The sequence below is a fragment of the Anabrus simplex genome, chromosome 5, assembly GCF_040414725.1.
Source record: "Anabrus simplex isolate iqAnaSimp1 chromosome 5, ASM4041472v1, whole genome shotgun sequence".
NCBI lineage: Eukaryota > Metazoa > Arthropoda > Insecta > Orthoptera > Tettigoniidae > Anabrus > Anabrus simplex.
In genome coordinates, this window is record NC_090269.1 from 369,416,045 (window position 1) to 369,443,374 (window position 27,330).

The 27,330-nt window shown below is 35.8% G+C and overlaps 1 protein-coding gene across 1 annotated transcript in view; it reads left to right on the forward strand.

Annotated features, from left to right (window-relative positions):
• The window catches only part of Rme-8 (receptor mediated endocytosis 8), a 397,451-nt gene that overhangs the window by 100,681 nt on the left and 269,440 nt on the right, over window positions 1–27,330 (forward strand). Inside the window, exons 15-16 of the mRNA XM_067147687.2 lie at window positions 15,351–15,559; window positions 26,176–26,335. Of these exons, the coding sequence (XP_067003788.2) occupies window positions 15,351–15,559; window positions 26,176–26,335 (369 nt within the window). The remainder of the gene's footprint in view (window positions 1–15,350; window positions 15,560–26,175; window positions 26,336–27,330) is intronic.

Consider the following 27,330-nt stretch of genomic DNA (forward strand, 5'->3'; position numbering starts at 1 on the left):
AAATAAAGGAGGGGTAGTTTAGGGTGGAAAATGTGGGTAGGAACTTTGTAAGGCATGGAAAATTGAATTCGTGTTTAGAAATTTAGAATTTTTGAGAAGAAGAATTAGGAAGTCAAATAGGATATTGGGTTTTTCAGAAATGTCATTTAAATTGAAATTAGGGTTGAAGTATTGGTCAAGATGAATAAAACAATTTTCAGTAGTGTTTAGGAGGGGGCCTTTGTTAATGATTTTAAGTATTTTTATGTCTTTTTCAATATTGGTGAAATTATGTTTGGAGTCTTGTATGCGTTGTCCTATAGCAGAGAATCTGTTGTATTTAATGGCGTTGATATGTTCGGAGTATCTGATGTTGAAGTTGCAGCCAGTTTGTCCGATGTACGAGGAGCTGCAGTTGTTACCTTTGAATCTGTATACTCCAGATTTAGAAAAAGCATTAGATTTATTTAGTGATTTAGAGTTGTATAATATATCAAGATTTCTGTTATTGGTTCTAAAAGAAATTTTCATGTTGTGTTTTTTAAGAACATTAGTTATTTTATAAGCGTCTTGAGTGAAAGTGAAAGTGGAAAATGCAGTGGGTTTGGTTTTGTCTTTTGATAACGTAGTTTTAGGACGGTGTTTGAATTTGTTGATGATACCGTTTATGAAAGAGTTTCACAATTAGAATTAAAGGAAGGTTCAACCTTTTCAATACAAAATGTGTTGTACAGGGTGTTCACATGTCATTTAAATCGAAATTCACATATGTGAACACTCTGTACAACACATTTTGTATTGAAAATGTTACCGTATTTTTGTGGTAGGTAGAGGTGAAAGAAGGTGCGGGGGTGAACGGGTCTCAAACTACGAAATTAAAGTTAATGTGAAATTTTAACAAGGTTATATTCTCTTTTCAAAATCAAGAAATAACAAGCATGGTAGGTACAGAGTAGCAAGGCAACAAAAGAGCAACAACAGTATTTACAGGCTTTGGGCTTCGAGCCCCGAACTCACAATTCTTGAGCAGTTAGCCCAAGCTTACATGTACATAAGGTTTAACAAAGGGGCAGAAAACCCCAAATCACGCCCAGGAACACTTGCTCCAAATTACACAGTAAGACCTCCTAGAGGCACGCAGAAACAAATTTCAAAAGAGCGATCCGCTCTCAAAATTTTAAGCCTATCAAAAAGCCACACCTAACTCGACCTTCAAGCTGTCCTCTAAGGACGTAAACACAGGGGTAAAATACCCAACCTACTGAGGCCTATTAAGCGAGAAAAGGATAATTACATGGCCTCTAAAATACCAATGTGAGAGGAGGCGAACTGCACTCCTAATACATTTTGTTTTAAAACCTAATCTGGCTCTAGGCCACAAATGCAAGGGCTAATCCCATACTAAAGAGGTGACTTTAGAAAAAAAAAAAATTACATTACGTTAAAGAAGAATAGGTTGTGAAAAAATAAGTTCACCTCAAAACAATATGAGTGGGAGCTCGAGAGGGTTAAGCGCACTCTATCCCAATATGTAGCTTAAAAGAGAATAGATACTAAGAGTCTTTACATTTTAGGGAAAAGTTACATGGTGGAAAAGCTTCGGACCCGCCCCGAGAGTTAAACTGCTGAGCTAGCAAGAAAAGAAGTTATTATACGGCCATTACCTGGTTGTTGAACTGCTGTCCGAAGAAAGAGGCGCTTCCCGCCCCCTGCTATGTACTTTAAACACTGAAAGATGGTACTGAAGTGGCGCAGAGACCCTAAAATCAGCAGTTTATATACTCTCGCGGAAAGTTCGAGGCGTTTCAGGAAAGAAAACACCCGCCCACAATCATTTATTGGTTAGGGTTAAGCAGCATATCCAATTTGAAGAAGAAACACCTTATTGGTCATAAATTAATTAAAGAAATTCGGGATTGGCTAAATTCAAAACAAGGGGAAAGAAAGGGGTATACAGCCAACTTAAACAATACCAGAAAGAAATTTAACAAGAAACAAACTTTTGAAATAAAAATTTCTCCAAAAAAAACAGTTCTTTCACCTTGCACTAGGGTGCACTATAGTAGTTCTTCAGTAGTGTCCTCTAGAAGAGAAAGTTCACACTTCTTACTACAAGCAAAACAAAAATACGTCGAAAACGACCCAGTTCAGAAACTTCAAAATTTCCAAGTAGTGACATCTTCGGGGTAACTTGAAAATTAATGCATTAGATAAAGTTCGGACTTCCTCCAGCAGAGGATTTTCAACTGGCGCAAAATTTGAATTAGCGGCGTGGAGGTGTACCGCCCGGTACAGAAAAGATTGAACCTTCCTTTAATTCTAATTGTGAATCTTAGTTCAATACGGGAAAATGAAGTTTTTAACTTATATTATGAAAGAGTTGTTAAAGCCATTAAATTTAGCGATATGACGGATGGTGTTCAATTCGTTATTTAAATTTTTTTTAGACATAGGGGTGTTGAAGTCACGAAAAATTAGGCTGTTATAAGTAGCAAGTTTATGTGCTTGAGGGTGTGAAGAATCTTGCCGTAATGTGGTTGCTGTTTGGGTTGGTTTTCAGAAAATTTTGTAAGTTAAAGAAGAAGGATGTCTAGTTATAGTTAAGTCTAGAAAATTAAGAGTTTTATTGTGTTCTGATTCAAGGGTGAATTTAATGTTAGAGTCAATGTTGTTGAGAAGAAGTGTAGAGGCTGCGTTGGTTGATTCTTCATTTAAGATTACTAATGTCTCGTCAACATATCTGGCCCAAAAGAGGATATTAGAGAAATTATTATTATTATTATTAATTTTTTTGTTTTCTAAGAAGTCGAGATATATTTCAGCTAGAATATCTGAAGCTGGTGAGCCCACAACTAAACCGTCTTGTTGGTAAACGGTGTTATCAAAGGTGAAATAATTATTGTTGAGAACCAATTTTAAGATTGACATGAAGTCTTGAATTTCTAGTTTACTCAGATTACTGAATTTGTTTAAGTTGTTGTTTATTATGGGGAATAATTTGGAAATAGGAATACTAGGATACATGTTTACGATGTCAAAAGAATGGAGAGAAAAATTTGATTGGATGTCAAAGTTCTTTAATTTGTCGATTAATTCAGAAGTGTTTTTGATAGATTTGTTGGATAAAAATCTATAATTTTTTAGTAAAAATGTTCGGATGAATTTAGAAGTATTATATAAGGGACTGGGTCTGTAATTGATTATTGGGCGGATGGGAATGTTAATTTTATGAATTTTTGGAAGGACTTTGGCAGGTGGTAGGCCTGGGTTCATGTTTATTAATTTAGTTTTTCCTTGATCTGTTAGGAGAAAGGAAGTGTTTTTTAAGGTTGGTTTGAGCACAAGAGGACAAACTGGGGCAAATATTCTTTTATAGGAAGGGCGGTTAGGGATTGGAATAACTTACCAAGGGAGACATTTAATAAATTTCCAATTTCTTTGGAATCATTTATGAAAAGGCTAGGAAAACAACAGATAAGGAATCTGCCACCTGGGCGACTGCCCTAAATGCAGATCAGTATTGATTGGCGTTGGATTTTAGTGGTTGGGTCTTTTTTTACTATAGAAAAGGAAGAGTCATTGAAGAAATCTTTAGTTTTAGCTATGTAGTCAGCTTTTTCCATTGACAGTGGTGTTGCCTTTATCAGATTTGGTAATGATGAGATTATTGTCATTAATTTTCTTTTTAAGATCTAAAATGAGTTTGTCATTAATTAATTATTATTATTATTATTATTATTATTATTATTATTATTATTATTATTATTATTATTATTCAGGGAAGTGTTTTTGTTATTATTAATGAAGATTTTTTAAAGTTTTCTTTTTCCTTCATATCTGATTTCATCTTGTTCTTCTGTTGGCATTTTGTTAATGGCTATTCCAGATTCATTTATTAAATTGGTGGCTATATTGAAAGTATTGAGGTTGGGCCAATTGTGTTTGAGGCCCTTAGGAAGAATTAAGTTTTCATCATCACTCAGAGTTGTTTTAGATAAATTGACAATGGGAGGATGGAATTGTTCAATGGTTTTGGAGGGTGTGTTAATGTGCTGAATATGATATTTATGTGAAGAAGAGTTGTTCTTTAGAATGTTGAGTTTTTTCTCAAGGGTTTGTTGCTTAATTGACAATTCATGAAATAATTTATTATCAACTTGAGTTAGGAAGAGGTTCCATTGTGCACTTGGGAGAAGATTAGCAATTTCTAGGTGTGTTTCATATAATCTGTTATTTAAAAATGATTTTTTCTAGTATAAGAAACTAATTTCGTTTTTCAACCAAATTTTGTTGGTTATTCTTTGGGTTTTTAACGTGTGAGGAGAAGAATGGGTTTTTCTGACACAACTTTGAAGAAATTTACAGGTAAGGTTATAGGAAATATATTGTTTTAGGAAGTCGATATCTTTTCCTACTTTAGCGATCTTGATCTTTAGGCCCATGTAAGAGAAGCCTTTATGTTTAGCTTGGTTAGCTTGTGCATTTAAAGATAAAAATTTCATAATGGTCCGTATTGAAATGTATCACAATTAAATTGAAATAATAAATAAGGTAGTTCAACCTATTCAATACAAATAAATACAAAATGTAGAGTTTTAATTATAAGCGGAAGCGGTACCCTCAAGCACATAAACGTGCTACTTATAACAGCCTAATTTTTCGTGCCTTCAAACACCCCTATGTCTAAAAAGGATTTAAATAACGAATTGAACACCATCCGTAATATCACTAAATTTAATGGCTTTAACAACTCTTTCATAAACGGTATCATCAAGAAATTCAAACACCGTCCTAAAACTACGTTATCAAAAGACAAAACCAAACCCACTGCATTTTCCACTTTCACTTTCACTCAAGATGCTTATAAAATAACTAATGTTCTTAAAAAACACAACATGAAAATTTCTTTTAGAACCAATAACAGAAATCTTGATATATTATACAACTCTAAATCACTAAATAAATCTAATGCTTTTTCTAAATCTGGAGTATACAGATTCAAGGTAACAACTGCAGCTCCTCGTACATCGGACAAACTGGCTGCAACTTCAACATCAGATACTCCGAACATATCAACGCCATTAAATACAACAGATTCTCTGCTATAGGACAACGCATACAAGACTCCAAACATAATTTCACCAATATTGAAAAAGACATAAAAATACTTAAAATCATTAACAAAGGCCCCCTCCTAAACACTACTGGAAATTGTTTTATTCATCTTGACCAATACTTCAACCCTAATTTCAATTTAAATGACATTTCTGAAAAACCCAATATCCTATTTGACTTCCTAATTCTTCTTCTCAAAAATTCTAAATTTCTAAACACGAATTCAATTTTCCATGCCTTACAAAGTTCCTACCCACATTTTCCACCCTAAACTACCCCTCCTTTATTTCCCTATCTTATTCAACTTCAAATCCTTTTAATCTTCTCTTATCTACTAATCCTCTTCCTTTATTAACTTATCCTATCTTTCACATCTCCTGTAAAAAAAAAAAAAACTACTTTCCGAATTGAACTGTGTACTAATATACTATATTGCCACCTGCATTTTGGGTCTTCGCATTCAAATTTAAACTCGTGCCTAGCGCTGTCTTCGACTACTTCAATTACGACCTGAACTTTTATCTTCAAGAAATAGCGCACTGTGCATGAACGTTTTTCGTTTGTTTCTGGTATTGCGCTTTTTACCATTTTTCTCTTTACAATTGTTTTTGCGTCAACTGTTCAAAAAAAATCTACAGGATCCTAGTTGCATATTTCAATTATATTGAATTGTATTGTATTATATATATATATATATATATATATATATATATGTATATTTTTGCGACCGAAGCAAATACTGGATCATAAAACTATTCATCAAGTTCCGTTGGCGTTTGAAAGCACAGTGCCTGACGTTGAATATGTCGCGCTGATCTTCGGGAGCTGGCAATTTACTTCAATTGAGCTACTCGTCTTCGGCTTCTGCACGATTTTGGATCTTCGTATTTTTTGGATTGTGTTGTGACTTTGTGCCTGATAGTGTATGCAAGTTGGCTCATTTAACTGTTCTCTGCTTCTCGTAAACATTGAGACAATGTAGGATGCTAAATTGTTTATTTTGTCACCTATTCAATACATATAAATTTTACATTTAGGAATTTATTATTAATTCCACTTGAGACATGTTTCGCCCTTCATTGAGGGCATCTTCAGTCAAATCACCTCCTCAAGACAAAAATCAGGTACCTGATTAGTATTTAACATGCACATATTAATACACATTACAATGGGAAAATTAAGATCTAAGAATTTCATTTTTGTCCGTATTGAGCTGAGAACGTAAGATAGGAAACATAAAAGGGCCCACCTTTTCAATACAGTTAAATGTTATAGTTTATTTACAACATATATTTACACTTGGAACTAGTTTCGATGCTGTTTGAGTTCAGATGTCACGCGCAATTCTAAGAGGCTTGATTCTGTTAAGTCCTAACTCGTATTTGAACTACACTCGCACCAGTGCCATTCAATGTATGATTGAACGCAGACCTTTTTGTGCCAAATCCATCACGAACCTACAGCTTCGAGTGTGTTGCATGTGTTTCAGTTTTTTTGCACTTATCGAGTCCAAACTCATGCTTGTGCAATTTTGTCAACCTTCACAGCTGTTTTTTTGAATTGACGCTTATTGAATAAGTGATTTCAATCCCAAACTGCCAAATTTGATCTCAACCCAAAAATATTTTTAAAATGTTATGTGCATTTTTGAGACGATTGTGTTTATTGAAATCTAACCTATGTTTTGTACTACACTCGCGGCAGGCAACATTCAATGGAAGAGTGTCTGAAATAATTTGAATCTCCAATGCCAATCATCTCGAACTTCCGCATAGTTTTGTTACAGTTTATATGTTTTTTTGTTTAAGTGATTATGTTATCTCATGGTTATACAATTTTGACTCACCCTTCATGACCATTTTGAAACTGACATTGTACTTAACATTTTCATGTCTCTCATTTAATCACACTGATTTAACACCTTGTATAATATAAATGTCTGCACGCTTACGCCTATGCCTATTTCCCACATTTTGGCTGAAGATGACGCCAAACAGCGTCGAAACTAGTTCCAAGTGTAAATATATGTTGTAAATAAACTATAACATTTAACTGTATTGAAAAGGTGGACCCTTTTATGTTTCCTATCTTACAGGAAAATTAAGTACGAGAAACACTTGTACAATGGTGATGGTTAAACAATATAAGTTTATAGAATAAGAAGTCGGCACCAATGCTTAAAATTACTGGGTAATTATAGCAGAGTTCAGCAGTGGTGCTCTGAAGAATAATTGTCGCACTCATGGGAAATTATAAAGTTTATGAAATTATTTACAGTATAACAGTCATGGGGGAAGGGTATAGGTTTGGCGTCAATGTTTGTAACAAAAATTACCGTCAATGGTTGGTAACTATACAGTAAATTTACATTATCTAATTGAACAGTTGAGAATTTACAGTTTATATACCTATTTACAAGAGAGCAGCTTGGTGAGCAAGGATATAAAAAAGTCTAGTACCAAGTGTGTCCCGTTGTTTTAATCGTTGGAAGATGATTGTAGCATTGACATATCGGAAATATGCAGAGTGGTTTAATCTTAGTTTATAATCACAGGGGGCCGAACTTTGCGTGTGCTATGCTGCTGTTCAGAACATTGCGCCTTGCTTCTTTTAAGTGACTTACCTTCTACTTCTTCTGAATTTTTACAGTGCCTATCCCCATTATTTTATATTGCCTATTCAACTGTTTTTATGTGGACTTGATCTTTAATTTCTTTCTTACCTATGCATTGTTTTTTGCGTTTTATTCGGTTGATGATGACCCGGATAGGGGTCGAAACTGGTACCGCTTCCGCTTATAATTAAATAGGAATGTAAGTCTACATTTTGTATTTATTTGTATTGAATAGGTTCAACTACCTTATTTATTATTTCATTTTAATCACCTTCAAATGTTGATGGGTATTACTAATCGACTCCGACATCTCCTTTTAATGTCTGCAAGAGGGCTTGTACATAGCGAGAAAACAATAACGAAGATGTTTGGTCTATTTTGTGGCAAACATTTCACTTTTCTTAGTCAAACAGCACTATCTAACCTACTGTTATGTATGATGAAAACATACTTCAAGCGCCAGACCCTTTTCGTTATACTTTTACATGATAATAGTCTTCATAGGTTATGAACATTGTTCTGATCCGTATTGAATTGTAAGTACAATATAATTATTAAATTAATGTAGTAATGGTCCACCTTTCAATACTATAATATGTAATATTCTAAATTACATTAATTAATTAGGGACTAGTTTTGGCTGGGGCTGGCCATCTTCAGCCTTAATGTAAAACATCTAATAACTAAACAAATGTACATGCACACAATTGACATAAAACAAATGTATACAAATTGATATTAAAAACTGGGTAGAAATTATGATTAAATTTGAAAAAAAAAGCAGGTTCTAACTTCTTGAGTAGGTTATGCTCATCATTGAGAATATTTCAAGTATTAATTTATATACACAGAACATCTAATCATTAATAATTTAATAGTAAATGGGAACTGGTAAAAGTTGATCCCGTAGTTCATCATCAAATCTATTTGAGTGGTGTTAGTCATATGCAAGCCATGGGACACTGCTGTAAATAACCATTAGCTGACAGAGAACTGTCAGATGTTTCATCATCAATCAAGGTAAATAAAATGAGATGCTCTCGTGGTGCTTGTTAAATCATGCTGAAATGTTGTTGGACATTGTCAGGACGGCACATGAAGATGTGGGTTAACACAGATACATTGTGTCTGGTATAAAATTTGCAATTCATTGTGGTGCCCATGAAGTTAACCTGAATAAATTAGATTAAATTAAATTAATGAATCGAATGAGAGAATGTGTTAGTTAGATGGCATAGGTTATATGAGATTTACCTCTACCTAGTTTATTTTCAAATTTAATCATAATTTCATCCCAGTTTTTAATGTCAATTTGTATATATTTGTTTCATTTGTTTTATGTCAAATTTAACCAGATATGAGAAAATATGAGCCAAACTTTCAAATCAATGATGCACTCTGTCATATCTTCAGGTGTATCCCTTTCTTACCTAATTGCAGTAGGCCCATTTAGCATTAAAATTACTCCGACATCGCCTTCGAATGTCGATGAGAGAGTTCGCTAGTAGACATAATGAGGAAACGATACCGAAGATGATCAATCGCGTGGAACATAATAGCTGGGGTGCATAAATATTGGTAACAGAAAAAATCACACATGCTTAATCGCTCACAATAAAGGATGCGTTAGTGATTGGGCTCTTGCTGTAACTGAAGGATAATACACAGTTTAATATAGGAATTTTGAAGGGACAGACAAAAACTGTCGTTTTAGCAGGGTTGTCGTTATATGCTGTACTCATTATAGCAGACTTCTACTGTATCTTCTTATATGGTCATGTTATATATATCATTTCTGTACATTTTATATTAGGCAGTCAAATATTAATTCAAACAATGAATCGTACTTTCAATCAATCACTCACCACTGATCTACATATTGGGCAGTTGGCCAGGTGGCACATTCCCTGTCAGTTGTTTACAAGGTCTTTTCTTAAATAATTTCAAAAAAGTTTGGAATTTCTCGAACATCTCCCTTGGTAAATTTTTCCAATCCCTAACTCCTCTTTCTATGAACAGATATTTGTCCGTTGAATTCCAACTTAAACTTCATATTGTGATCTTCCATAACTTCTAAAAACACCACTTAATCTTATTCATCTACTAATGAAAATTAAAACCTACAACCTGTTTTCCAGTCATTGACTGAGTCAGGGATGGAATGAATGAAGCAGATATAGGCTATTAGTACGATGGGGTCGCCACACCCAAAGTGTCATCTACTAATATTACATGAAATAAATTACATTTATAGCCTATATTGACAGTGAAACCTTGCGTTAAAGAAAATAGATTATGAGTCCACCTTTTCAATATTGTTCAATATTCATAAACAGAATACAATTACATATACCGTATTTCTCTTAATCCAAAACGACCCCCACTTTTTCCTTCAAAAACTACATCAGGCTTAAAAAGTGCTTTGTAAAATCCTATGAAAGCCTTTCTTGTATAGTACGCATCATTAGACTATCTTTGTCTTCACACCAGCGCCAAACATTGGCTTTAGTTATGGCGTTTTTTTTTTTTTTTTCAGCTGTACAGTTACTCTTTACTTCCATGGGTTTAATAACCGTTAACTTAAAATTGATATCATAATATCAAAGAGAACTCGTCAAACATTTGCCAGCAATAAATGTTCAATGCATCTCTACAATACGACGATCCATCAGGAAAATATTCCTGCTGTCTATAAAACAGTTACTTTTGCTCAGCGTCAGGTACAACCAGCTTTCAATGTGGCTAGCTTGCACTGTGAAGAAGGAGCAGCTTTGACAAATGTGTGTCTACATGCAGCCTGCTGTAGAGGAGCGAGCTTAATCCAAGCATCATTAGTTGCCGCAGAAAAATTCCCCTTGCAAATGAAGGTAAAACTGGCGTTAAGGTTATGCAGTTTGGGGTAAATGAGATGAGAGGTAGGATACAGAGACCCTTCAAGTTTATTAAAGAGGTCAACCAATCCAGCTGCATGATCTGTGACAAAAACCATGTGGGTGTGAAGCCTATTCACTTCTCGGTCACTCAAATCAGTCAGGTTCTTAATACCACAGTTGTTGATGTCTTTCATGTCAGACATCTTGAAAAATGTAACATCAGTAAAGTAAGCACTAAAATAGCAGACAGCCTGAAACCAGCTATTCCATTGGGTTATGACAGGTACAGGAAAAAGCTTTGCTTGCTTTGAAGCACCATACTTTGATGTTAAGAATTGTAAATAATTATATTTTCGCTTTCTTGTATTCAAAAATGCAGACCTTACCATCGCAACCACATGATTTAAATCTGTCATTACTGCGACCCAACTATTGCCAACCAAGCTGAGCTTATGTGCCCAGCACTGTACATGCATTAAATGATCCCCTATGACCACACTTAATATTTCATAACACCGGGTCTTGTACGGGGGTACTGTCACTAACAAACACTTTAACTGCATCGTATGGTATACTATAACTGCGCAGAGCTTCTAAAACAGCACAAGAGCAGTTTGTAGCATTTCCTGCATCAAGATAGTTCACAGAAACAACATGCAGTTCTCCTTTCGATCCGGCTGGACCTTGGAATATGATGATAAAAACACAACGGCCCATTCTATCTGTAGTTTCATCACAGAGTATGTTGATGTTCTTCTGCACTAGAACCTCTGCAATTCTTTTCTGGTGGTCAGATGCAACTTCTAGAAAGGAAGAAAGACCTCAAATTATAACAAAATAATTTAAAATTACAGGATCAATTGGGTACGGGTAAGATAGTTTGATATGGAAATTCACTCAAATTCAGTATCCTTCAATTTTGCGCATGGTTTCGATGTTGTAATACCTAAACCGTACCCGATCAATGAAATCAAAACTTACCTGGTAAATATACTTCACGTAGAGTTCTCACACATGGAAGCTCTTCATTTGAAAACTCAGTAATCCAGGCTCTTAGCTCTTTGCTTTCCAGCTTTCCCAAAGGTATAGTTTGCTTTGGCAAATTCTTCAACTGTGCGTTCCGAGAAGTTATCTCTGGAAATTTTTCGTCATTTACAACTAGCTAACTGTGTAAGCACAGAAGATTGCTTTCTTTGAGACGTACTAGCAGCAGGGGTTGAACTTTCGTTATTGCGTTGCTTACCCACGTGTTTTTCAGATTTAACACGTTTCATAATCATTTTTTTCCTCACCCAACTCGGCAGTTACAGTACTTGCAAAACACTGTCGCTGAATCTGTGGCATATAAACCATACTTTGCATATTGCTGAGCCCTTTTGTGTGCAGTTTTTGTCATGCGCCCCATAACCTAAGTGATCGCTCGACTTTCTACTCTTCACTAGTTTCATTTTTAAACAACAGGAAAACAACGCTGCATCTATCTCGTTATTTCTGTGACACTCTATTTATATTTCAATAATAATCGATACAGATCTTATTCCCATTGTAAATATCGATTAAAGTCAGCAAGCAACAATCGATCGGCTACTTTTTTCATCGATCAGAACGGTCGAAATATTTATGCATCATATTTTGAGTATTTCTGGCGATTTTGCCGAAATATGTTGTTTTCGCCAGTAAAATAGCACATTTTCACAGAATTTGCACCAAAATCGCATATTCATATTAATTTCACATTTTGGGTCACAATTCGCATTTTGTCGCACTTCTATTGATGCGTAAAAATTATTTTATCCACATTAGAATTACTGTAGGCTTGGATTCAGTACAAGATTAAAAAATTCTCATTTATCGCAAATGCAAAATTTTTTTTTTTTTTTTTTTTTTTTCAGGTACCTAGTAATGAGGCTTACACCTAGAGTTTCATGATTCGCATCCTTAACTATTTCATAACTTAAAAATGTGTCCTTTCACCAGAATAAATACTTCCCCCACCTCCCCCTTCACCATTCCCATCCTGCCTCTGTGATGAGCATTTCAGTTCTGTGAGAAAATTTCTGCACCCATAATATCACTTTCAGCCATGATTCAACTCCTGTTACAATATCTGGTAAATGTATATTTATTAAATTACTTAATTCTATTCCTTTCTTTACTATACTTCTACAGTTTAACACTAACATTTATATGTCATCCTTATGTGACTTTCAGCTCCCTGAGTTCTTATCATCACTCCCCAGTCCACCCTGTTCCCCTGAATGTACCTTCCTATAACTCTTCTAAACAAGGCTATCTGAATGCAGATCCCTATTTCCTACCCACCCATTAAGATCTACAAATCTCACTCCCATTTTCCCACATACCCACTCCATATTTAAATCCCCGATCACATTCCATTCGGTATTCTTCCTACACAATATCCCACTGATAACAATCTCTGTGAAAGATAGAAACACACAATTTATTGAATAGAGTCAGAAGCATACAATAGAACTTTTATTTTTTGTTTTTACATTACAATTTAGTAACAGTGAAAAGAAGGAATTTATACATATATACCAAAATGGTATTAAATTGTCTTTACGCAGAAACGAGTAACTGTGATTGCATTTCCTTGTGCCTTGAGCAAATCCTCCTCACTGCAAGAATCAGGGCAACACGAGCACTGACACAGATGCTTGATAGTCTGCACCCCTCTGCATTCACATAGTGGAGATATATCCAAATATCCCCATTTCACTAGGTTGTCCTTAGACTTTCCAACACCTGTTCTTAACCTGTTCGGTGATATCCATGTGATCCAGTCCAGGTTGTACCTCCGGTTGATATGCGTTCAGCTGGTTTTGTCCATGTTTGAAGATGACTTGTTCTGGCTGCCCACAATTTTTCTCTGGCTTTTTTCGGAGATGTATTTAGTGGAGGTGTTGAGTGGAAGAAGCTTCTCCTAGATTTCAATCTATGCCTTGGTGGAGTGTGCCTGTGTAGTGGATGTAGCTCATTTTCTTCAACTTTTTTCCTTTCGGCATTTGCAGCTACTTCCCGGCATATATCAGGAGGAGCAATTCCTGCCATACAGTACAGTTTGTCAGCTGGAGTTAGCTTCAGACATCCAGTAATTAGTCTCTCAGTTACATTAAGCGCCACATCTACTTGCTTTGCATGGGCGGATTTATACCACACTGAACAGGCATATTCATCGGCGGAGAAGTGAAATGCCATGGCAGAAGTACGGACCACCTGAGGTTCAGCACCCCAATTACTACCAACAAGTTTCCGAATGATGTTGTTACGGGCTGACACGTTGTGTTTGGTGTTTAAGCAATGTTGTCGTAGGTGAGTGACCTGTCTAAGGTAATTCCAAGGTATTTGGGTGTAAAAAAGTTGCCTTCCCAAATTACCTTCAGTTTTCTTCTTGTCTGTCTGTTCCGAAGGTGGAAAGCACTGACCTGAGTCTTTTGTGGTTTGGCTTCAGGTGGTTCTTGTTGTAGTAGTCAGAAAAGGTTCCTAGAGCTCCTTTAAGCATCTGTTGAGCTGCTTCAAAATTACTTGTCTGTACCGTCAAAGCAAGGTCGTCGGCATATATGAAATTTTTGGTTGTATGAGGTCTAGGCTAATCATTTGTATAAATTTTGAAGAGTATTGGTGACAATACACTCCCTTGGGCTAAGCCATTCCTTTGGATCCTCCAATGGCTCTGACTTCCTTGGAATTCAACGTAGAATCTTTGGTTGTGTAATAAGGTGGCAATTATTCTAGCAAAACCAAAGTCCATGGTCAAGCTGTAGATCTTGTGAAGCATTATGCAGGGTTGGACTGTATCATAAGCTGATGAGAGATCAATAAATGCCACTCCAGTAATCTGGTCCTTTTCAAACCCATCATCTGTGTTACCGGGTGAGTTGGCCGTGCGGTTAGGAACGCACAGCTTTGAGCTTGCATCCTGGAGATAGTGGGTTCGAATCCCACTGTTGGCAGCCCTGAAGATGATTTTCCATGGTTTCCCATTTTCACACCAGGCAAATGCTGGGGCTGTACTTTAATTAAGGCCACAGCCGCTTCCTTCCAACTCCTAGCCCTTTTCTATCCCATCGTCGCCATAAGACCTATCTGTGTCGGTGAGACGTAAAGCCACTAGCATCTATGTGTTGTGTGAAGTGATTTATTTGTGCTGTAAAATTTCTCTGGTGTTTGAAGCCTGCCTGTTCAGGTATACGTAAACTGTCAGTCTTTGGTAATAGGTGGTTCAATAGCAGCCTTTCCAATATCTTATAAAGATGGCATAATAATGAGATGGGCTGATAACTCTGGGGGTCAGAAGGCTCTTTCCCAGGTTTCAAGTTAGCAATTATCTTAGTTTTCCTCCATATTTTTGGAATCTTGTTCTGCCTTAAGCAGTTATTAAAGAGTTCCACAAGCCATTTCTGTGTTGTTGGTCCAAATTTCTTTATTTGCTCTATTCTTATATCATCTAATCCAGCTGCCTTGTTGTTCTTACATTGTTTATGGCCTTTTGCAAATCATTTTGTGAAAATGGCTTTGAGAGCTCATTAGTTTCCAGATGTTCTTGGCTTTGAATATACAATGGAACAAACACATAAGTCAGCATGTCCTTTTGTGTTTTCATGTTTGTTCTTGTTTCCTTTTCTGTTGCTCCTTCTGGTTCCTGTTCATGTTCCTATCTTTCTGTATACGAAATTCATTTGTCATCTGTTTGTTCTTTCCATGTCTTTCACATTTTATATGGTGTATACTTTGTATCTGTCATACAGACTCGAGAAGAACTTCGCGATGGCCTAGAAAATGAACTTCGAATCTTTAATGCTGATCGAGATCTAGCTGGTAATGCTCTCATTGCTTGGAACCATAACGAATTTGAAATCCAGTATCAGTGTCTCTCTGATGAAGTACGTATTGGAGACTACTACCTCAGATTACTTCTGGAAAAGGAGGATAATCCAGACTCACCAATACGCAGATCGTAAGTGCTGAATATACACTATGAGTCTTTTCATTGTGTTGTTTGAATTACTTTTAATCAACTTTTGTAATGCCATACTGAATTATTGTGCCATGAAATTATAATAGTGGCAATCTTCTTCCTCCTAACATTTTCCCGCTTGTGCAAGGTATGCTGTTTTAATATTGGCTTGTCGTTTTGCACGATCTTGGGCATTGTGTGTTCTGAAGTCAAGAGACTTTATATCAGCATTTATTGTGCCATGGCATCGCTTCTGCTTTGGACGTCCATGTGGACGTTTGCTCATTAATTTCAAAGGAGTGGGTGAAATTGCCGATTGTTCTAGGTGCAGCACATAGGACATGACCATACCATTGGAGACTCTTTTCTCGTGCCTCCTCAATAATGAGTGTGATGCCCATTTATTGGCGAACGGTGTTGTTTTTGACATGATGCAGAAGTGTGAAGCCCATCGACCAACGGAGCATACACATTTCGATGTTGTGTAGATGGTGCTCTGTAGCGTAATTTTCCTTTTTGTCACTTTTGCTTACTTCAACTCTTATTGGTGGGGAATTTTAATGTTCGCTTGGCCTGTATGTGTGGCGTTGCAGTTTGTTACTTGACATTTAAATTCATTCGATTTAAGCTACAATTTTCATTGTTGTTACAATTATTGTTAATTACCATTGTAATTTTAATTGTTTTGAACACTAATTAGGGGTTGCCTAATGAGCATTTAATGGGCTGGCTAGTTCTCCTTTAATTTTCCATTATATAATTTAAATTTACGTTCATCACATTTTTCATGCCACTGCTGGAATTTCTACATGATGAGAAGTAGACCTATTACTAGACGTACCTGTTTATGGTCAATCAGTCAGTGACTACTGATCTACATTTAGGGCAGTCACCCAGGTGGCAGATTCCCTATCTGTTGTTTTCCTAGCCTTTTCTTAAATGATTACAAAGAAATTGGAAATTTATTGAACATCTCATTTTGGTAAATTATTCCAATCCCTAACTCCCCTTCCCATAAATGAACATTTGCCCCAATTTTTCCTCTTGTATTCCAGATTTATCTTCATATTGTGATCTTTCCTACTTTTAAAGACACCACTCAAACTTATTCGTCTACTGATGTCATTCCACGCCATCTCCCACTGACAGCTTGGAACATACAATGTAAAAAAGTTTCAAACATATTTATCAAAAACCACCATTCCAGTACTCTACAATATTTAAATTTAAGATACAATATTATATAGATGTTAAAATGGGACATGTTTCGCTTAAACTTAGTAAGTATCTTCAGCCATTTAATCCAAAGTTAAGTCAGGACCCAGGTTCCTCATTAAGATCATAGAGCCTTAAAAATTACATTTTCAAACACTAATAGAAAAAAATAATTTGGTTATATTAACGAATTGGCTAAACTTAACGGCTACAAACCTTACATGATTAATAAAATTATAGGTAAAATCAAACTAAGAACCACCACAAAATTAACCCCTGAAAAAACCCCCCAAAAAAGTTTTGCTGGCTTTACCTTTACTAACCCAACTGTATATCATATCACCAACGCGTTAAAGATGTATGACGTCAAACTTGCGTACAGAACCCGTAACACGAATCACAACATATTTTTTAACTCCAATACTGCAAACTCAATTCATAATAAATTTTCAAATTCTGGAATCTATAGACTCAGATGTGCCCAATGTACTTTCTCGTACATAGGGCAAACCGTACGTAGTTTCTAAATTAGATACTAGGAACACTACAATGCCTCAAAACATAGAAAATATTCTGCTATGAACATTCACATGAGGGATACTGGGCACAATTTCACTACGATTGAATAATATCTTCAAATTTTACAGTGCATCAACAAAAGTAGGTTGATGACCGAGTTCGAAAACTCCTACATTTTTTGCATCAGCATTTAATACTAATAGTAATCTAAATGATGTTCTGAAAACAAATAGTCCATTAATTGAACAAATCCCTATTTTACTCACTGCTTTTAATATAAACACTGATAATTTCTTGAAAATATTTAAATACAAATACGTCAATAACTTCCCTACCACAACAGTAGCTGCTCCCATGTCACCTATCCACATTACATCCCCTCCGCCTACCCCTAATGTTCTCAAGGCTCCGTCTACCCCCCCCTCTCCCGACTCATTCTCCGCACCCCTAGAACACACAAAGTAGCAGAATAACGACTGCCAGATCTTCTCAAGCAGCCAACGAGGCTAGTCACCTCTCTGTCAACATAAGGGGTAAGCGTTGTTCAACTCCTGCTCATTAGTAGAATAGTCTCTGTGTTTCTAAAACTTACACTTATTTTTCTTTTACATTTCATTCTTCAACACGCGTCACATTGCGAATTTTCCCACATCTAAGGCAAGATAGCTTTCGACTAAATTTCGCTACAAAGAATATTTCTCAGAAAGTGATACAATACTTCTACACACTGATGCTTTTCAGTGTGCCTTTAACTTTATTATGTAACTGCTTGATGTTAACCAACAACTCCACTAATTCTGCGTACCTGACTCTCATTCCATCAACGTTCAAAGATTTAATTTTCGATATTTTAATTTTAATTATTCCACACTTCATTAATATTGATAAAGTTGTACAATCCAATTGTAATGTTACAACTTTATGACCTTGTTCACTTTACATATAGGCCTAGTCAACTTGTACCATCCTAGACATATACTAATATTTTATTCCATGTATATATGGTACTATGACAAGTTCATTATTTGAATTTGTTATATTTAAGCACCGCTTACTCCATAGATTAGATTTTTACGTCTTTTCTACCTTATAATATTGCAAGTATTAGATCTTACTGAGGAACCTGGTTGAGGGCCCTGACTTAACTTTGGATTAAATGGCTGAAGATGCTTACTAAGTTTAAGCGAAACTTACCAAGTACTTCTTGGACCTACCTATTACCTCATACTTAACACCAATCAATCTCATGACACGTCCTATTATAACATGTAAAAGCATTCCCTCCAAATTAAAATATAATGTATGTCAATCAATAAACTCTAAATTACAATCTTCTATATACAATTATCTTAAAAAAATACCAGCCTTGTCTATTAACTCAAACAGTGATTTTCATTGTGGATAGATTACCATTCTTCTTTCTCTGAAATCAGAATATGGGCATTTTGTGGAAGCTACAGTGAAGGCTTTACGGACTCCAGTCGGTCAGTACGGACCGAAACAAATTAAACTGCAATGGTTAAATTAATACATTCTAAATTGCATTACCAATACATTGAAAATTATCTTTCACTATCGGCTCTACCGACTGGGGTCGATAAAGCCTTCACTGTAGCTTCTACAAAATGCCCATATTCTGATTTCAGGGAAAGAAGAATGGCAATCACATCAATATGTTTACCTGCTCTACTTGAACTGCTAACTAGATCCCTGAACACTGTGTATGGTTCAAGATATTCTTATGTTGAAATTTCTTGTAGAATGGGAACTAGCTTTATTAGATGAGACTTCATCATTTTTAAAATTACATTTCATTATAGTTGTTGGATCAGAGTGATTCCATGTAATTTTGACAATTATTTTGTTTAACCTTCCGTCGGGCGCAGTATTAAGTATAGCAGCAGTGGGCGCAATGAGCCTGACAGGCACACTTAAGAAATCAGAAACAAAAATAGTTTACAACATTTGCTGAAGAAAAATTCTATATTATTTTATACAAAGGCTGATCAACAAAGAATGAGACTGATTTTTTTCACAGATGTTTATTACTCCATTTCAATGTTTACATGATCTTTTTCAAAGTTAGCCCCTTCCTACTTCAATGCAATTTTTATAGCATCTCTGCCATTCCTTGAACACATGCTGCAGACTATTCTTTGTCAGGTCCTTGAGAATCGCCTCACTTTTCATGAGCACTGCTTCAGAATTCTCAAATCGAATGCCCCTAAGCTTTGCCGTTAGTGATGGGAATAAAAAACATCACAGGGTGCAAAATCAGAGCTATAAGTTGGATGCAGTACACAGGTAATGTTGAATCGAGCCAGAAACTGCATTACTTGATTTGCGACATGAGGTCGTGCATTGTCTTGGTGAAGTTGCCACCAAGTCCGAGAAAGCTCTGGTCGTTTCTTTGCAATGTGCTTCCTCAGTGTAGCCAATACTGACGTGTAGTAACAGTAGTGTGAGGGGGGAACTGCATGCTGGTAAATCATTCCATTACATTAAGAAAATGTGATCACCATCACTTTCCCTGTAGATGGAACAACTTTTACCTTAAACGAAAACAGAATTTGATTGCGTTGTACTGCTCCTCTTACGTCACCTCCATTGTCTGGTATGCAAAATGCACGTAGCGTCTACAAAATAGAGCATTTCTACCAACCTACCAATACGAGAGTGCTGCCTCCTACAGACATTATACATAAAAACTGGCTCTTTTCAGATATTTATATTACAGATAGGTAACTATCGCGGAAGCTACAGGAAAAAAATCAGTCTGTCTTTGTTGATCAGCCCTCGTAATTGCGCTTTAAGCTATACTTATCACTTATTACATAAATATTTCTTAAGAAAGTAGATTTTTATGTGTAATAATATATTCTTGATAAATACTGTTTTTCCACTATTCCTTCTCATTTTCATTGGTACTTCATTGTTTTTACACATAACCCATGGTGAAAAATCAAACAATAGTCATTACCAATAATTAATTTTGGTACAATAGTGAATACACTCTTCATTTTCTACATATTTGTTTGTTACTATAACTACCAAAACACGAGTCGCATATGAGATTGGTATGTAACATACAAAGTGCAATCTACATTTTTTGCACTTGTATCTAGTTAGTCTTCTGAGGCCAGTTTCCATCGTACATGTTGCACATTTTCTTTTTATGGAAGGTTTTGATTTTGTCTCATCTTGATTTTCCTCTTCCTGGTTTGGTTGAATATTTCCTTTGAAGATCCAAGGGTATGCCAACAGTTTTCATACTACTTCTAGCTATCTCTCCTACAAGTTCATGTGACAGCTGTTTCAAGAAAACTCTCCTTCACATTTGTTCCAGTCCATTACCCAGGTATATAACCTGAGAATTGATGCCCCCTATATTTAGCATAGTAAAAAATATCAATATAGGCCATTGCTTGGTGTTTCGAGTCACATCAAATGTGGCACACAGTTTGTCTGCAGTGTCTACCCCTCCTTTTGTTGAGTTATAGAAGGTTTTAATGACTGGCTTCTTTTTTAATTTCATGTCAGGATCAATTGAGTTGTCTATTTGCAAAACCGGCCATCTCTAAATGGTTAAATGTTTCAGGAGACCGAAAAAATGTATAAAATCTAAATGAAGAGATTTAGAATTATTTGTATTTTCTTTATCACTTATAAATAGCATTGTAATTAATGTTACAGAATGCCAATGTTTTATTCGTATAATTATTTGAAATATTTAAATTTCAAATTTGGAGATGGCCGGGATTGCACCAAACTAAAGAAACTGAAGGAATGAAAATGTACAAAAAATGTTTTATTTAAAAGTTAACTTAAAAAATCAATGCAGTATAAAAAGCCAGTGCATTGCACAAAATGAACCAGAATTAAATTTAAAAAGAATAAACTTTAAAAACATTCAACAAATTAACCATTAATGCCATTGTCTACACTGTGCTCACATTCATCTCCCTCATCTTCTGGGTTGTTCTGTGGAAGGTTATTGTTATCAATGAGTTCTTTGTAAAACTTAAGCACTTAAAACATTTCTCCACTGAGTCCCAAAATGTTTGGTCAATAGAGATTCAACATCTTTTGCCTTTAAATTGTTTACTATTTTACCAGCACGTATAGCTTTTGGATTCATCATCGAAACATTCTTGCCTTTCTTACAAACTCCTAATTTTGTTCTGTTCTGTAGTTGGGTTCACCTTGAATTAACACTGAATTGCCTCCTTTTGATTTGGTCAAAATAACCCTTTTTGCAGCAGAAGATTTGAAGTGCCATTTCCCTGTAGGCTTGAAAATAGAAATACATTCTGTTTTCCAGTCGAAGTCGGGAACATCAGCTTTTCCTAGATGAAATAATTTGCCATACTGAGAAAGAACATTATGAAATTCCTCAGGTTGTATTAAAGTTTCTATTTTCTTCGTTTGTTTTTGAGTGAGCCTGAAAACTCTATCAGATGGTAAAAATGAATGGCCTGTCGGGGGAAAATTAACTCAATTTCCTTAATGCTTTTAGTTGCTTTTGTGACAAACCAAAAGGAGAGCATTGATATCATAACAGAATTTTTGTTCTGCCCCCCACATCCATCAGCAAAACACCTTTATAAAAGAAACATTGGACATACCAGTAGTATTTAGCTTATGATAAAGCGGTGATGCTATTTCATTGGCTCCTTTCGGCAAATCATTTTCACCCCATGAATAAATAAATGTGTTATCTGTCAACGGCTTTTTTGAAGAACCACTCACAATGATGAAATTGTATAAATACACTTGCCTACTATAATATGTTGCCTGGTCTGGAATTTTAGGCATAGGAAATTTTTTTTGACAATCAAAAGAGAGAATCAGCAAATCATCTCTCTCTTCTTTCATTAGTTGGTAAAATGCTTTAGCCCTCATTTTATGTAGGTTTTCTTCTGTTCTTAAGATCTCTGGATTGTCAGCCAGTTTAATTCTCTCATCTAATTCAATACACTTGGAACATACGTCCGTACGTGGGGAGCCAAATCCAATGTTAAAGGATGTGGTGAAAATTTTGCGAAAAAGACTTTCTTTTACCCTTAATTCAGTGACAGTTTGGGAGTTATACATGCGCCACATTTTCTTAATATTTAACTCGCTACTTAAATAAATTCTAACATCAGATTTACCTCTACAATAATGTGATTCCAGACCTTTGAATTGCTTTATGAAACTTATAACTGCATCCCTCTTTTGTGAATAAATCTGGGTTCTACGGTCACCTCCGCTATTTTTTTTGGCATTAAACCAGACTTACGAAAATGTTTTGCCACTCCCTGTACTCTGTGTTTTGTAATACCTAACACACTTAGAAATGTTTCCCTGCACACAGGAATTTTGGTTGTGTTTCTGTTAATATAATATACTATCGAAAGCGTTTTTGCTTCCCTGGTGGCAGTACTAGGCCTATGTCGAACTGGAGGCATTACATCATTGTACTTCAGAATGAAGCAATCTTGTTTTATTTTATCAGGATATCTGTAGAATTGATCATGAAAGGCAGTTATATCAGCTTTCTTTACAGTCATACACTGGTGAGTGTTTGTTGAATGCCCACACACTTCAAGTTTTGGCCTGTCACTTGAAGCACAATATCTGTTTGAAAACAAAACATCCCTGTTATTGTGCAAATTCAAAAAGCAGCAATGTTTAAAAACATATTTCACTGAAGAACATCAAAACATAACCTTAAAAGATACACTTACCTTTCCCTTTTCTCTTTTTCTTGTTTCCAAGAAGCCGGATTCCTCTGCCTTTTTCTGGCCCTTTCAGGTGTCGCTTCATCTACCTTAGTGTCCATTTTTCCCAGTATAATTATTATAGCTACACAGTTCTGTGCTAAAAACCACAACTTTCCTTACAACAGAACTACGACGCCTACAGTAGTCACCATGAATCAGCTGTTCATTCCCACACAGTTGCTGTGATTGCTCTGCTCTCTAGCGTTAGAGGAGATGGCCGGTATTGCAACTCATAACCATACGCGGAGGGCCGTGTTTTCAAATAACCCCAATTTTTGATGAAGTAAATAAGCTGGTTGGAGGTCGAGCTTGCAGCTAATAGTTTGCCACCTTGTGTAAAAGTAGACAGAGAACACATTCAGCACAAAAAGTGGATTTCAATTTTTTTGGGAGATGGCCAGTTTTACAAATAGACGCCTCAATTGATGTATCATTATAGAGCGTAGATACAAGAATCACATTTGTTTGTTTGGGATGTAAGACACTAAGGTTGTGTCTTTTCTGAAGGCAAAATTGCTGGTACTTTCTTCCCGTCCTTTGGTGGCAATTTTTTTTTTTTTTTTCAATGTACCCACGTAGGATAGTCTTTTCTCCTTTAATTCCTCTGTAAGTTCTAAGTCACTGAATCCAGTTATCAGCTGTTATATTACTATCTGAGCCGGACAAAGGTTTGGCCATGCGTTTATCCACATCAACTGGCTTGTTACTGTTCATGAAAGATCCTTGTGGTTGCTTCCCGGCATAAATTTGTAGGTTATAGGAATAAAACATTTTTGCATCCACAAGCGTATCCCATATTTGCTGGGCTTTGATGGAATGTGTTGGCGAAAAGGACACTTTCCACAAAAACCTGGAACCATTTCATTGAGGGTTGTATTTCCACCAAGTGAATAATTCTTCTGGCAGTTGAGCTCAAACTGGGAGAAACTATCACGAATTGGTGTCTTCTGCTCTTCTGGCTAACCTATTCCATTTGTTTCCCATAGTTCTTCTAGACTCTGCCTATTTCCTCTATAAGCTCCTGCTAAGTACAAAAGTCCTATAAAATCCCTTATTTTTATCACATCAGTACTCTTTATGTCTCTTTCCTGAACAAATTTATCTTTGATGTTGCTGATGTACTGATTTGTGTATTTGACTACAGTATCCGAAATTTCTTCTGTAAATAGATTATTCCAGCACTCTACTGCAGTTTATGCCAACCTAGTATTTCCTATTACTCCAGGAAGACGAGTAAGAAGATTGTGGGTTCTCCTTCTAACACTTTTCAGAGGTGGATTATGACTCCATTCAGTTATTTTATCCTTTCCTATAAAGTAACTGCTACCTGAAGTTGATTCATCCTCTTCATCTGTTCCATTGTCCTCTTGCTCGGTTTCAGAATCACCATGGCGGTCCTCTAAATGCTCTTCAGAACTTGTAGCTCTGTCATCAATATCCTCATTCAAGTCTTCATCATCTTCTAGATATCTCATTACTTCTGCAAGATCATCAGATTTATTCAGGTCGTACGCTTTCATTGAACTTGACATCCTGAAGTATAAATCCTGAAACAAAATAATGCAATAGTATGATATACATAGTGTTCGGGCGCAATGTGCCTGACCAGCACAAGGATGGATAATATTACAATTAGTATGAATATTTATGAACAACAGCAGTTTTTCATTATCAAGGAAGTAGAATAAAAGATTCTGATCTAAAATAAATGGAGAACACCTACCTTTTTTCGCAACAACAGCACATGTGAACAGTCAGTGATGAATTGGCTGATACGGGCTTGAAGGTCGCACGGAAACAGGAAGCTACTGAAAGGTGGAAGTAGTTCCATCCCCACGAATGACAAATTCGAGATAAGAAAAGAAACATGTGCCAGTCTGATTGGTTGCACCTGGCAAAAGGTTAAAGGCATTTGTTTTTGCATTTTGAGCCAAATTTGTCAAATTTTGCAATTTTGTACTTTATGAAAAACAGGTGTCCCTAAGTGTTACTTAACACTCCACCCTCATCGGAGGGGCTGCCTTAGAAGGGCTGCACTCGGCTAGAAATAACCACACAAAATTATTATACTTAACACTTGAGACTCCAGTACACTATTCGATACTGTTACTGAATACTTCTTGATCAGATATATATGCTTTTTGATGTTCACCAAGTATTATCTCATAATATAGTGTAACATTCACCGATCTATTTTTTTTTGTTTTTAGAGGAATTGAACTTACAGCTACTGAGCAGTTGTGATTAGCATACATTTACATACAGTACTTCAATAGCATTTTTATTACTTAAGAAATGCTTAAGTTGAACAGTTTTGACACAAAGCAGTAATAAGAACCATATAAAATGTTAAAAACGTTCTTTCATTGTTGCATCTCAGTTGTATGCTTAGTGCAGAAATAATGCTAGTTGGCATACAAGACTTGTACTGCTATGTCAGTTGCATTATGAAGACAGTTCATTTGAAAAGAAATTTGTTTACACAGTGATCATTCATAAAATAATAGGGCAAATATTTGTCCACAACAGGTTAGGAATTATTCTTTAAAGAGCCAGGGAAGACGAGAAGGGTAAATATTGCTCTGCCCCGTCTATTCATACCGTGCTATTATCATGATCCTTTTAATAGAAGATAGACCTGTTCTTTTCACTTTCTCATACATTACACCACTTTATGGTTAAATATCTTCATCTTTTGTGAACTTTTCAAACAAAAGTAAATTTTAGAGTAGGTGTACTGTTTGAAACATTTGTGATTTATGCCACCAGCCGAGTTGGCCATGTGGTTATATCCACACAGCTGAACTCGCATCCGGGAGATAGTGGCTACAGCCACTTCCTTCCCATTCCTACGCCTTTCCTGTCCCACCATCACCATAAGACCTATCTGTGTTGGTATGACGTAAAGCACATAGCAAAAAAGCAAAGTTATTTACCCTGTCTTTTCTTTAAAATTTGTATTTTGTTTGTTCTCTGATCTTTCGAGATTAGATCTGTTTTTTCAAACAGTTTGCTTCATTAATGTGTTTTGCATTTTAATTTGTGATCTCTGTTATAAGAAATAAAAAATCTAATTTGATATGTAAGTTGAACATCAAGTTTGTATTAATTTTACAGCTACGAGTTCTTCAATGACTTATACCACCGGTTTCTACTCACAAGTAAGCCAGAGATGAAATGCATGTGCCTACAAGCAATGGCTATAGTATATGGCAGACATTTTGAGGATATTGGACCGTTCAGTGACACCAAGTACATTCTGGGAATGCTGGATAGGGTAAGGTTATATTATAAAATGAGTCCCTTTACAATCCTATTATGTGTTCATCATTTGTATTTTGGTATAGTGGATGGTGACAATTTAAATTAGAATCTGTAAGGATAGATTTAATAGCAAATAGTCAAGAAAGCAGGAATTTGTTAACTAGAGAAATTATGCCCTGGACAAACGTAGGCTTTCATTGATAACATTCGGTAGGAAATGCAGCGCTGAATGACTGTGACGGTTGAGTGCTGGCTTTTTGAACCCAAGTTGGCAGATTGTCCCGGCTATATATGGTAGTATTTGAAGGTGATCAAATATGCCAACCTTGTCAGATTTACTCTATGTAAAAGAACTCATGCAAGACAAAATTTTGGCACCTCAGCTTTACAGAATTACAAACCTATGTTATTTTTATTATTGTTGTTGTTGTTGTTGTTCTTTTGAAAGGGCTACCCTCAGGTAGCCTTTTCTTAAATGATTGCAAAGAAATTGGAAATTTATTGAACATCGCCCTTGGTAAGTTATTCCAATACCTAACTCTCCTTCTTTTAAATGAATATTTGCCTCAGTTTGTCCTCTTGAATTCCAATTTTATCTTCATATTGTGATCTTTCCTACTTTTAAAGACACCACTCAAACTTATTCATCTACTAATATCATTCCACGCCATCTCTTCACCGACAGCTCAAAACATACCACTTATAATACCAATATAAATGGTCCGTTATTAGACATTATAAATTTTTCAGCTAACTCGTTCCTGGTTGCCAGTGTTTCGCCCCATTCCCTATGGGAATCAACATCTATATCACATACCACTTACATAAAATCAACTTCCTGGTACGTATCGCACTTCAATAGATTCACAACTAAGTATTTATTTATTTTCCACCTAGTCGATACAGTGATTGCTTAAGGCAACTTAATGGTTAAAAGTGGTACATGTTTCGTATGTTATCAACATCTTCAGCCACATAACACTGTTTAGATGAAAAATACATAAATTG